At 35.0% G+C, this 14,433-nt stretch overlaps 1 protein-coding gene across 2 annotated transcripts; it reads right to left on the bottom strand.

Annotated features, from left to right (window-relative positions):
- Nucleotides 1–888: 888 nt before the first annotated feature.
- On the bottom strand, nucleotides 889–14,202 carry LOC113499472. Of its 2 annotated transcripts, XM_026879974.1 has the most exons (4): nucleotides 14,192–14,202; nucleotides 13,441–13,636; nucleotides 3,440–3,568; nucleotides 889–2,383 (listed from the first exon to the last, which is right to left on the bottom strand). In XM_026879974.1, the coding sequence occupies exons 2-4, from the start codon at nucleotides 13,517–13,519 to the stop codon at nucleotides 1,797–1,799; spliced, it is 795 nt and encodes a 264-aa protein (XP_026735775.1). In that variant the 5' UTR covers nucleotides 13,520–13,636; nucleotides 14,192–14,202; the 3' UTR covers nucleotides 889–1,796. The 2 variants fall into 2 exon arrangements, with proteins under 2 accessions (XP_026735775.1, XP_026735774.1); XM_026879973.1 differs by lacking the exon at nucleotides 14,192–14,202 and having other exon boundaries at nucleotides 13,441–13,676.
- Between the last annotated feature and the right edge of the window lie 231 nt (nucleotides 14,203–14,433).

The following is a 14,433-nucleotide window of genomic DNA, read 5'->3' as shown; positions in this document are numbered from 1 at the left end:
TTTACGTAACGAGACCCAATAAAGACCATTACAACTGTGGATCCGTCCATATTTCGAGGAAAATTTAGGTAAAGCAGATAACTTATCTCAAATTAATTGCCATGATGGATACTGGACTCTCTTCTCTGGATATAGACTTAATTTTACGTTCTATGTCACAATGAAAATTCTTCTATGAGAAAACTGACCCATCTTGTGATTTGAAATTGACATAGTAACCAATCCTTAAATCTTCAATACTTACTTGAAAATTAACACTTCATTTATGCAAGAAGTTTATATTTCGAAATCTTTTAAAACCAGTTTTTTAATACTTACTTAATTATAAGTTTTAAAATAATCTTGCTTGCGGTCTCGTACTCATTATTCACATTTTTCCGTCGCTTGGCTCGCGTAGTTTTTCCTTTATTTTTAGCCTTCCGGTCTCATCTCCTCCACTTACCTGATCTTTGAGACTTACAAAAGGCGCCTTTATCTTTACACCAGGTAAGGCAGCTTCACACACTTCACTTCGTTTTGTTCATCATCGTGATAGGAATAGGGAACTACCTTTTTAAGCCTTTTGCTTTTATTTTGTATCATGGTAGTGTTCGGAGATCTGACGATTTTCCGGTTGCATTCAAATTGTCACATTGTTGATTATATGATTGAAAATTAGAATGCAGGCAGGATACTTGGCTCGTTTCTATTTGTTGAGGCCCAAAATGTATTTTTTTTTTAAATAAGTACAATAACTAGAAGGTGATAGAGAAAAGATATAAAGATAACTAGGTTCATACATATTTTAATTACACAGGGTGAACTATAAGCATACCTTTACAAGATATAAATTCAAGACATTTAACCTAAATTATTTTATGAAATAATATTCAAAATAAAACAACAAACTTCTATTTTCAATTATTTATTTAATATTAAATCACATCAACATTTTTAAATCAATAGATCGATGGTGGTGTTAATTGACGCTATATCTAGGTATAGGTACAGATGAGCAGAATCCTTCTTGCTCGGGTATCTATTGTATAATACATCTGCCTACAAATAAGTTTCCACGAATCGATTTTCGATATCCTTTTATAAATTCTTCAACACTATAATAAAATTTTATTCTATTAAGTATTTAGTATACCAAAAGTCGACTAGCGAAAACCAGTCATAGCAAACATTTTGCAAGTATATAATGTGTTTATATCTACGTCTAAATCCGTGAAATCAAATCCTTATTCGATATACATCTATGTTGATAAGTGTGGAGTTTTTATTCAATGTTTATACTACGGAAATATTTTGTGATTGTTTAAAAGATTACGTAATCGATTCTAATTTGTTGAACACGAAACTCTATCGAATAATCTCATTAGTATTTATAATATTACGTTTGGCACGTGGGTTTAAATCTTAATTTACGTGAAATAATGTGACGTCAGTCCACAGAACAATAACACTCTACGTTATAAATCAAATCATAGATTAAAGTACAAATTATGTTATGGATGTCACTAGAATTAATATTCTATTTAGCATCTTCTAAAAGATGACTTATATACGAATTGGAATCACAAAGTAAATTATTAATGGCACTTAAACCTTCACCAGGTATCATGTACTTACTAAAATGATCAAACGTTTTAAATCAAAAAGGCATTAATATATGCGATATTACAAAACGTACGTATTTGTTCCCAACAGGTCAACGCTAATCAGGTAAATTCTCTGGGTATAATTAATAAATTACTCTCTTAATATTATTGTACTTAATTGAGAAAATTGGGTATTCCTAGGGTACTTAGGTTTTAGACTAGGAAGTAGAGGGGTAATGTGATGATGAGCAAGTCTTTGTAGAGGAGAGCGGCGCTATTCTCGTCAGCAGGTAGGTAGGAGCTGGGTGCCGCGGGCGCGGACACTGCGTGGTTGTGGACGCGCGACTCCTCGTAGGCCCCGCTCCCCTCGCCCTCATCTTCATCATCATCAGACGGCACAGTCGGCTCCTGCTTTAAAGCTTCAGCCCTCGGCAGCTCAACATCAATATGAATAATAGAATTCGCATTCATCGTCGCAGGGACAGACACCGTAGTCAACGGAGACGTACTTTTCTGCTCAGTTGTCGTCGCTTTATTCAACTCAATAGTAATTGCTTTGTACAGATTCTCTTCCGTAATATTCTTAAACTTGGTCGATTGAAAGAAGTTGAACGCCACGTTCGTGCTATTACTTAAGGTAAATGTATAATTCAGAAGCTCATCTCTCAGTTCGGAGGAGTACGGCGCATTGCAGAGGTGTGTGCTGCACACACACGTCAGCTGGAACGAGTTGCTGGAAGAGTTCGTTAAGGTACACGGCGTCTGCGAGGCCGCGGCACAGCCGAGCGATGATCCGAAATCTGCAAAATATTTAAAAACATTTTAATATTCCATTCAGTAAAATTCCAAACGTGTTCAATCTAAAAATATAAGTCTATAGTCGGGCGCGTCAGCTATAAAGCAATATGATAATTTCCATCCAATTTCGTTCACCGCGCTTATTCAACTCACAATAACATTACCATTCCTCGCTGAAAGAACAATTTTTCTTCAACAGCAATAACATACTAGAGTGTAATGAAATTACGTCTTTAGGCGCGCATGAGGTTTTATTTTCATTTCCTTTTGCATGCATTCCCTGCATATTTTTTTCATCATATTTTTATTCACTCTGAGGTACTCAAATTTACATAATTCAATACTGCCTGCTAACTAGGTACTTGGTCTGGTTCATTGTTCAGAGTAAACACGTTTCGTGGAAAACAAACCTTTCATGTTTTGCCTGTGCAAAATACCCAAGGTAATGTCTGGGCCTTTTCCTGCTGCGATCGAAAATTTCTTTTACATGCTATAAATTTGTCTATTGAATACTGCGCGACGGCGGTGAATAAAGCCGCTTCACGAAATTCAGTGCCTACTTCAGTCGCTCACCTAAAATTAATTTCAGCGAACTAACGCTAATAGTGTTTTCAAGTCACTGTGTGGGTTTCAGGCAGTGACTTCGGTCTCGTTAAAGCTCAGTTCAAAGTTTCCTTCTAGTTTGTGGTAATTTAATATTGCTGTAACAGAAATCCGTCAACGGCTTACGAATTTAAGAACTATGGATGGATACTTGGATTACTGGAGTATCGTATGTCAAATCATAACAACAAAGGTTTAGTAGTGTTTGTATTAAACGTTATGTGTCGACTTGAAGCTTGCTACGAGACATGAAATAACAGAGCAATTTTTATGAAACTGGAGAAATAGAGCACTAACTTTTTCTGTTCAGCACTCTTCTATCAAATTGGAGGGTCGATCGATTTGCGCCGGTTTTGATTTTAGAATTAGTTTCAAAACTATCGGTACTAAATGAAAGGGACCTATATCAAAGGAAAGCTATCATTATTTTCTTGTAAGACTACGTTTATACGTACCAGGGGCTATGGCGACGGTGGCACAGAGTGGTCGGTCTGCAGGGCACGTGACGGCCTGCCAGCTGCCGGCCTGCTCGCAGCCCGTGCCGTTAGCGCGCGAGCACGCGTAGCACACGGCGGGCACCATATCTAGAAGCAAAAGACTGCTGAATTTCCCACATCCCACCTTCCATACTTAAAGACTCATGGCAAACAATAGTCTCTACATATAAGTGACATTTGCATCTGGACTCTTTTATAATGAAGATTACTTTTTTTCATTTGAAGTCATTCGCCACGAAACTTACGAGCGCTGGTTTTATCTTTGTCATGTTCATTTTATGTGCCTGATATAAAATAGTTTTAAAACCTTAAAAGATTTTTAAGTGTATATAGCTTTGGTTGCATACTGAAAGTGGCCTCACATAAAACGTTACTTCGCTAATGTAAATCAACTGATACTTTTCCCAACTTTTTATTCACATACGAATTTGAGACATTTTAAATCAAGTTAACGTTGTCACAGTAAGCCATTGCACACATGTTTTTCGTGTTTCAGTAATTGCAAGTAAATAGCTTACTGCAATCTTAACGAAACGCTCATAAGTCAGAGGCGAGCAAACAAAAACCCTAAGTAAAAGCTGTCCTGTATTTCTCCAAAGCAAATGTAATTCCAAACAGCAAATATCTTAGTAGGGGGTGAAGTGCACATATTGAGCAAATTCGATTAGGCTTTGTCGGGGACTTGGGAACGAGCCAACGGCAATAAAAAAAACGTGCAAGCTTTTGTAAGCACAGGTGATATACACAATAATGATCGACACCGGTCTGAATTTGATTTCGTAATACTGACAGCGGTAATACGTAAAATTACTTTGTCAAAAGTAAATTGACTGGAAAATTTTATAATTGCCGTAGACCATACTATAACAATGCGAATTATTACTGTTGTCACATGGATTATGATGTTATTGTGATAAATAGTACAAAAATACAGATAATTTCGATAGAAATCTAAGTTTACTTTGCTGTTGCTTAATATGTAACAGACTTACGGATTTATTTGGGTCTTAAATGTAGATAAATAAAGTCGCATTTATAAAAGATCTCCACCCAATAATCATAACAGCCTCACATCACACATATTACTCACATCGTCTCCGATAATGGGTGATAAAACAGTAAAGTTGTCGGCAAACAAATAATATTTGTTGTAAGTAATTGCTTTGTGGTCGTATCATAACTCAGTAGACGTCGCGACTGGAGTTTTGACACACACAGCCATAACAAACAAACAAACAAGTGAGGGTAGTGCGGTGTGAACACAACCCTTAAACTTTGATCACAAGTTCGGAACTACGTACAATATGTAGGAGCAGTTCCCGCTCCGAGAACGCCGTCTAAGAGAAAACATTTCACGTATCTGTTGAGATTTCAAGAATTTCTTTTCATTTTAACGATAGTTACGCATGCAAGACACACGTATGTACTTATATGTATATCTTTACAGTACCAGCTGTTATACAAACAAAATGAACTCCAATTATAAAAAACCTAACCTTTATTTATTTCGTTGATACCTAAGTACATCATTATATCCAAGCTAAAAGACAGGTGTACTTCAAAAATTACATAGCCCTAAAAAACTCTCGTACAAGATTATGTAAGGATGTGATTAAGATACACGATACTCGTACAAAGTAACAACAACTGTAATGACTTGCTTTAAGTACTTTATTAATAAGCTCTTCAACTTTAACAGGCAATTCGAAGTTTGTTCAAGTTTACAGACTAATATATATACATAAAATCACGCGTATTTCCCATAGGTCCGCATATAGAGGTGACTACCTATACTTACTATATGCTTCATGAGCGATCACTGCTTTATATATCATAACAAATGTAAGTTCTCAGTTGACGGTTTTAAAGTTGTGTTGGTACTTTAAACTAGGGTTGTAATAGAAAAGTGAAATCTTAGATAGAACTAATGTCATTATAAGTAATAATAGGTACATAGTCTTACAAAAGCTGTGTCTAGCTTTTATTTACTGCTGTGCGGTCACCGTATTGAATAACAAACATAAATATAATAAAACCGGTCAAGTGTGTAACGTACTCGTGACGCAGAAGGTTATGTGCAAAAAGTCTAAAGATAAACAGATCGGTTACTTAACCTCGATCTTTATTTTTAGTATTTGTTATAGCGGCAGCAGAAATACGTCATCCGAAAATTTCGACTCACTAACACTATTCAGCTATCACTGCTCTATCATGTACAACCAGGTATCAGAAAACTAAGCTTCATTAATAGGGTTCCATTATTAATATTTAAGTACGAATCCCTAAAAATAAAAACGTACCAGCTCTTAATCTTTATATATTTTCATCAGCCGCTAGCACTAGTCGACAAAAAGATAACGGTCTCAATAGGTATTTGTTTTAAGTGTCAATTGGATTCATAGCCGTGGGGCAACTAAGCCTGACTCAAAGACACTGGGACTTGTCTGAGCGCCCGCGGCATCACTCAGTAATGCCATTTATTTCTCAAGTTATTATTTTATTAAATCGTCTGTGACTTGTGCTGACAATAAAAGTCTTTACGAGGACATCGACTGACCGGGCGACATGACATCTATGTTACTTTTATTAGCTTTTACAATCTCTTCGAAATTACCTATTGATTATATTATAAAAAAGATAGTAAATGTAGTGGGTGTCCACATCATTGTATAAGATACTGTTGAGATAACAAGCTTGAGATGATATGATAGTTTAGAAGCAACACAACATATTTCATTTGATTGGGACTTTATCAAAAACCAGGAAATTGGTGTTAACTTTAATCCACGTCAACTTATTGCATGCGATCGATGAACGTCAAGTAGAACTAATGTAATAAGTTCGAAGGAGGTCCAATCCAATCTACTAAATTTGCCTAAAGACTTGTACTAAGTGGACCGCTTCATTGATCCCTCTGGTACATCGGCAAGCTTTTAGGCGACGATATCGAAGCAGACCTCGTGAATCACATCGCCATTAACGAACTGAGTGCTCTACACGATGTTATCTCTAGATGCATTCACAATATCATCCCACTCGATTTAGAGCAAGTAGTTCGGGGTAAACCAACCTCTCTAGACGATTATATTGAAGATTTATTTCAGAGACAGTTACGCATGATTGCCAAACAAAAATAACATGAATTTGGAAATGTTATATTTGTTTAAAGCTGAGCTTCTAAGGTTTATTTTGTGTTCCATTTATGGAAGGAACTAAATAAATAACTGATATAAAATGGGTATGTATCATTTCAACGGCCTGGAAAGAAATTTAGACAAGAAAACGTGATATGAAATAATCCAAATAACCACAGGAGTTGGTTAGCACAATCAAATCGAAAAAAAACATTTATTTGATTAATTGTTGTTGTGGTATTAGATTACGAAACAGGGTGACCACTAAGCATAGTTTAAACAAAGATTACACAGAAACGTCACTGAAAACTTTTTTTTTATTAACTGCTGCTCAGTTAGCAGTCAGTAGTCCTCGCACATAGATTCTGCAAGTTATTATTGATAGCATTAAACAAAGCATATGTTATAGAAATTGTGATTAACTGCGTTTTGTATGGGTATAGATTAAAGCTAGTCTTGCTCGAAAAGTTTATTTCTCATAGACATCAAAATAAACTGACAAACATTTCTATTAAATATCGTCCTCCTTTAATTGAGTATTGACAATTAACCTTAAAAATAATTTTTAGCTTAATAAATTCTGAAATATAGAATATCAATCTGTCTCTTTCACACTATGCTGACATTGAGGAAATGAATCACACCGTGTATAACATACACACGATGTATACAACAGACACTGGCCAGACGTACAATTTGATAGATACAGTATAGGAATGCTCTCCACCCCACCCTACAACATCATAAAATACATTCAATTATAGATTTCATAACGTGCACTTTCATACGTATAACTAGTTCTCGCCCGCGGCGTCGGCTGTGAGAACTTTGAAATTGGACAGTATTTACCGCTCCGCCCCTTATTCAAACAGGGCATAAAACATCCCGCACCGTCTGCCAAACAGACACCCCTTGCTCTATTCAATATCCCATTTGATTTCCGGAAATTGTAACACTGAATCTCCTATTAAAATATGTGAAGTTATTTTCCTCTTTGTTTTGTTGGAGCAGAATGTTGCGATGTATAGAAAAACATTGGATGGTTAACATGCTTTGGATGCTATTGTAAGTGATATCAGGGAAATAATAATTTTCAGTACAAGACGTATCTTTTGCTGACTGCTTATAAATTTCCTAAATTAAATTCCCTTGGCTTCTCTTAAATTTTCTAAAACTTTTGCTCGCTTCAAATATTTTATATTTGATCAGCGAGAATTCCTATTGTACGTGTTAATTTAGTTCAATCGAAAATTTATTTCCTTCTCAAATTAAGAAAGAAATGAATCGATTAATCGTCAACATTTCAAATAAAGCGATCCAATCAGGTAATAAAAGAAAGGCAAACTTTGTAAAGCGTCGTAAAACGACATTTTGTTTTAATTCCTCTTCTGATTCAAACTCGAGTTGGATAAAATTTTCAACGAAGTGCGTCCCTTTGTAGTGGGTTGTTCGGTTTGTTCCCGCTTGTACCCCCCCTCCTGCTCCCCCCCCCTTCCCTCGCCCCCGCACCGCAGGTAACGTTAGCTCGGTACAATTTCCCTATGCGGTTCCGACATGGAAATTGTTAAAATAAACAAACAACACAGTTCTTTATGAAAACTGTTAGGTAATATTAAAAGTTCTCTAAGCCGGGAGAGCGTGGAATATGTTCACTGTCACTCTTCCGAGGATTGTGTTTTATTGTATCGGCTTCGTGACAGGCTTTGGTTTCAATCTCGGATGAGAGGTACGTATATTTTTCGATGTTTTGCTTATGTTGTTTCAAATATACTTTCCCTATAAAATACAAACATGCGATATGCGATACAATGCTGAGTAGGCAGTTAGTTATACATGAATATAATATTACCAACAAAGATACTTAAATACGGAAATTCTGGGTTATAATTCATATTATTCATAGCTGTACGTGTGAATGTTTAGAGATACAGAATTTTAGGAAGCAGGTAAGTTTTAGATCGCTCAATTATCAGTTAAAAATCGGCCTGCCTTTCTCATAAGTACAATTCTGACTAAATAACAATAACCTACCTTTAACTACAACTATTAACGTAAACGTACCATCAAATACTCCCTACAACATCAATTTTTATTACAATTTCATAGTTAACAGTCAAGTCAGAGAGTTCCGTTAGCGGGTTCGATAGAGACCTCGTTAGTATGGATTGACCGGACAAGGAAAACCGAGGCGCCTCACAGCGGGGATTATTGCGACACCCTGTATAAAGCAAAAATATCTTCTATGGACTGAGCACTGAATTGCTTTAAAACTAATAGCGAGCTTTATTGGTGCATATGAATTCGCGTTTGATTGTGCGTAATACTTCAATTTGCATTTTTAACGTCCTCTGAATGCAAAAAGGTCGCTATAGGTATACATATCTATAGAATACTTGTTATGGGCATGATGCAACATGCTGTTTAATCTTAAGACAGAAATCAAATTTTCTGTGTGCTAATAAGACTATTGAAATTTTATATCTTAAATATTGTTCATTTCTAGAGTTTCATGCCTAATGGGTAAAAAGTGAACCATATTATTGAAAGATTGCTGTCGATTGGTTCGTCTGATATCAGGCTGAATCTCATGAACCGTACTAGCTACATAAATTATCTTTCTAATAATATTTCTATTACCGCTATAACAACTAATAATGTTCAAGGTAAGGGAACGTTGCAGTAATATTTTTTTTGATGGATGTTAGGGAGGTGAGTAGATAACTATAAAATTATTTGTGACACCACCGATTTTTTTTAGCATACTTGGTACATAATCAGTGTCACGAGACCGGCTAACACTTACCTGGTATTTTAAAACTAGTTTCAGACTAGATGCTTCTGCGAGAGCTTAATAAAACTAGTGAAATCACCCCTTAACCTGGATGGTACGGATGGACAGTGGCGCTACCTATCTCGTCTCGAAGTAATTACAAAACGGACGGGAAGTGTTCGCACGCTATTGTTCTCGAGACATACACAAAGATAGCTGAAATGTAATTTGCTGATACCTGCTTGGTGCAGTAGTGCACACCTTTGTGTACAAAGCAGATTTCTTCTTTTTCCTAATAAATGCAACAAAAGCTGGTTACAAGTATCATTAATGTGAGAGTAGAGCAAAGTGTTTATCTTTTGTATACTTATTCAGAATTTGTTCTTAATTTATAAATCATAATTGCTACAAAAGGCCTTTTTGTTTTTCAGAGTAGATGCAAAAACGAAAACAATACATACTTTTAAGTTTTAAATTGCAGCACATACTACTTTTTCTACAGTTACATTCTAAGTTCAAAATTTGTAATATTTGAAAGTCAGTATATAACTTTCTTATCACATATGATTTAACATAAAATTTCATTGTTAAGGAATCTCAAGGAGGTCTGATAAGAACCTCAAAATGTGTGAAAAAGAAGCATAATTTTCATGATTAACCCTCCTATCGGCCCCGTTACACTAGATTTAGTGAAATGATACATGTGACCCTCATCTTTGGGTACAAACCTTTTTTCGTTCTCTGTATCTACTATGATTAAGTACTGACCTTTAGATAATAGCTTTTTTCGCCTTTCTATTTGTCACGAAACTTCTTTCCTACAAAAAGTTTTTTATCCGTTATGTATGGATGACATATATTATTATCGATTCGTTTTCCTTACATATTTTTTTATTGTTTATAACAAATACTGTTTTTTTTCGGTTTCAGCAACTCTACTTTTGTAATGGCAAAACTCAATTCCATAATAAATGCAATACCTTATCACTTCAACATTAAAGCATGCAATCGAATACATTTGCGCACACAGGGTTATAACTCGCTCCATATATCAACACAAAACAATTTCCTTCAAAATCATTTTATCGTCCAAAACAGTTATCATTACCGTCTATATTCCCCTGAGAGGTATGGTGAAGTGGTGCACATGAGTACAGAGGACAGTTTAATCCTTAAACGGCCTATTCAAGAGTAACCCTATTGCTATCTACCGGCCATTTTATACCACGGAGTGCTTCGGAGAACTCTTCAGCCTAGCTTTTCTCCACGTCATATTAAGGTCGGCTCAAAGTCATTCCGGGTTTTGCTGAATACCGAATTTTACATGAAGTGGCTGACTATCTGACCTCATATTAAGTGTGTCACCACTTAAGATCAAGAATTCCTCTTCATAAGAGTTAGGTTATGTGGCAGCCTTTTTTTATGGATAAATCATCAAATCAATAAAACCCACCCAGGTTTTATCTTTTGAAGGTTAGGTACTAGGGCTGCAGTATCCCTTACGGGCATTCTCCTGGCATACAGAAGTCATTCGATCATACTTTAATTATTTGGTATACCTTAACATATACGGTAATTATCTTATGGACTCAGGCACCTTACTAATAATTCATCAAAATCTTAAGTAGGTAATTAGTTTCCCTGAAACGGAAATTTAAAAGATCCTATCCTGATTTTACTCTATAGATAGCTAAAAACAAGTTTAAAGACAAACTTTAATATTCATTTTAATGTCTAAACTTTAATAATTTAATGTTCAGTGAAGTGATTACAATGTAAACGAACTGACTGAAGAAGAAAACTTTTAGAACAATAAAAGTCGACTAATAAACGTTAACATGTATATTTATGTTAAAAAGTCAAGATCCCTATTAATATTATAAATGCGAAAGTAACTCTGTCTGTCTGTCTGTTACGCTTTCACGTCCAAACCACTGAACTAATTTTAATGAAATTTGGTACAGAGATAGAGTTGACCTTGAGAAAAAACATAGGATAGTTTTTATTTGAAGAGTTCTCTTGGAAACGCGATATAACCGACCTCGACGCGGGCGAAGCTGCGGGCGAAAAGCTAATAAATAATAAGTTAAAGGTTTTTACGAATAGTTAATTATAAACTACAATGCATCTGTATAAACGCATAGAACACATTGTCTATAGTAGTGATTGCCTAGTATAAAAGTCGAAGGTACAGGTTCCAATCCCGGCATGTCTTTTTAAATTCATATGACAATGGGTACAACAAATTAATTATCTCTTGCAAAGACCGGTGAAGAAATATATGGTGACAAAGCTGGCACACTTTTTTATGGGCGTCTTCAGCCACGGGTGAGGCCTCCAGCATTTTTAATCTAACACACGAGGTTGTATACCACCCAAACGAAAAGAACAAAACACATATGCCAACATATTATTGCCGTCTTATTTGAATTTATTATTTCAAATTTTCCCATTCCAATGTAATCGGATATAGCTTTTATTTTACGTGTAACGACGGCTTATCTGATCTACACAAACCACAGCACAGTTTAAAACCTGTAGCGCAAACATATTATTGCGTCGAACTTCAATTTATAATTTCAGACTTTGTCACTCTAATCTCAACAAATGAATACGAATATAATTTTACGTGTAACGACGGCTTATCTGACCTCCACAGACCACATCCCATTTTAAAACCTCTAATGATTATTCAAGGCTACTTTTAAATACTAACACTATAATTTATATGTGCCTAATGGTAGGACATTTACAGGCTTGGCAATAATAATTATCACATTCACTAACAATAGAATATGGCTATTTAAATAGAATACGGAGCAAGCGCTAATCACCAAGCGAGCCCATTTGGGTGGTGGTGATTTATTTGCAACATTAATATCTTTTGAAAAGTTTTTTAAAGGCTTATAACTATTTTTGGCATGCATCTATAGGTTCACAGTATGAGCGTTCCCTGGATGACACGATTCAACAGCTATTAACCTAAAAACGTTAAACTTATCGCCAAACTTGCTCAAAAATGAATTTAATATGCAAACTTTTTACAATAACCGTTTCATTAGCTGAAAAAAGCTTTGTTTTTTAATTTACTGATAGCATTAATCTTTGGAATTACCAGGATCAGCCGATCTGACTTGCATTTTTTTTTGTTGCTATCTTTTAAAAAGTATTTTTTTTAATTAAACTAAATAACGTACTCTACATTACGTTAGTTAATGTTTCTTTATTTAATTTAAAATTAAGATAGAACACAAAGCAGAAAAAAAATAACCATCAATCTTGTTCCCGCAATCTTTAAGCCAATAGTCAATTTCCCTACTTGCACCCCCCCCCCCCAATTTTTTAAACGGCCGATTTGTCAAACATGTCTAAACGAACACTTGCACAGAATTCACGTCTAAATTAAAATAGTTCAATTCGTTCGGAAGCTATGACGTCACAGACAGACAGGCAGGCAGATATATTATGTCAAAGTTATAACTTCTCTTTTTGGAATTAAATAAGAAAAAGTCATTAAAACAGCTGTGACATATTTGACACCAGGATAGTATCGTTAACGATGAAATGTGTTTGATTCAAACATTTGATAGTCTTTGGACCGCTCAAGATTCATTATAATTTAGAATAAAAAAGAAAGCTTTAATAAAAAAAAATCTTTCATTTTCAATATTGTATTACATTTTTGTGATGTTATTATTAAACTTCATAGTTTTTCACATCTTGAAAATCACGCAGACATAGTCGCGGGCAAAAGCTAATTTTATATAAAATTGCGTGTATGATACTACCATAAATGTTATGAAGCAGAATAATTTCTCACTGTCATTAAAAAAGAACAATTCAGCAGACACATTCACGTTATGCGGCAAAATTATAATTAGTTGTCAATTAGTCCTTTTCAACTTACTAAATGAAAATCTAACAACGAAATAATCACAGTTTTTCAAATACTCTAAAAGTAAAGTAAGACATTAACTGTAAAAGCTACAAAGAAAAACAAATATACAACAAAAACGAGTGAACCCACAGACAAAACTAGTATCTTTAGTATTTACCTCGATCCTGTAAGGCTCCGGTCCTGACATCCACCACCAGTAACGCGACGATGCTCATGAACCACATCTCGGAGCACATGGTCTTTGTTCCAAAGAGTTTTTAATCACTAATTATAATTATTCACTGACTCCCACTCGATACCTTATTAGATGAAGTTTAGTGTGATCGTTGGACTTGTAATTTTTTTTAATATACCTGGAAACTAGTTATATTACTTAAAGATTTTTGGCGCAAAAGCTAGTAATTTTACTTAAAAATAAGTCTTTCTCAAACAGTTATTTTCCTACATGTTTCATTTAAGCTATGATATAATTCTACTAAATAAAGTTACTAATTAACAAAAAGTGCTTAATATTTTAGTGTCTGCAGTTATAGTAACTTTAGCAATAAAACTCAACGAAATGGATTGTTGTTGTCTACGGCACGTAAACGGAGTGAATAGCAAAAAATATAACCGTAGTGGAAAACACTTTTACGAGTTCTCATATAGACTGAATAACAATCATTTATAATCTGGTCCCAACTGGTAGTTTTATTTTGTACGTTTAATGTATGTATAATTAACTTCAAAATAATTATTTAAAAAAAATAGTTTTTGATTGTTAATGAATACCAAATAATTGTAGCAAATACTGCTAGTTTAATACTAAAATGTAACTACGGATACAAAGCGACGGCAATTATTCAAATTGATAAATTTTAAATAAAGGCACGTCGAAGGTACACCTATTAATATTTAATCGACCTTACTACCAAACAACTTGTTTAAGCGTCCAGCAATTAAATTGATTAAAAATGAACGAACACATAAACTTTTCACTTAAATATGCAACACAGATAAATAAATTCACGAGTCTACGCACGTGTTTACCCAACCGCGAGTTCGTAGCAACCGCGTAGCGGCAGCGTAGCGCCGTTACTACGGCCCGTAACCAACTGCCGTAACCCGTAGGTTGGCAGATTCGCGCATCCCCCGGGGCGCTTGCACTGAG

The sequence above is a fragment of the Trichoplusia ni genome, chromosome 12 (genome assembly GCF_003590095.1).
Source record: "Trichoplusia ni isolate ovarian cell line Hi5 chromosome 12, tn1, whole genome shotgun sequence".
NCBI classification, from domain to species: Eukaryota; Metazoa; Arthropoda; class Insecta; order Lepidoptera; family Noctuidae; genus Trichoplusia; species Trichoplusia ni.
This window is presented reverse-complemented; position numbering and strand designations above follow the sequence as displayed.

Bases quoted from the DNA above. Each gene is read 5' to 3' on its own strand.
- LOC113499472 (XM_026879974.1), bottom strand. From the start codon at position 13,519: ATGTGCTCCGAGATGTGGTTCATGAGCATCGTCGCGTTACTGGTGGTG. The intron at 3,569-13,440 runs GTAAATACTAAA...TTTTGCTTCTAG, and splicing joins CGGAGCCTTACAGGATCGAG to ATATGGTGCCCGCCGTGTGC. The intron at 2,384-3,439 runs GTACGTATAAAC...AATATTTTGCAG, and splicing joins CACCGTCGCCATAGCCCCTG to ATTTCGGATCATCGCTCGGC.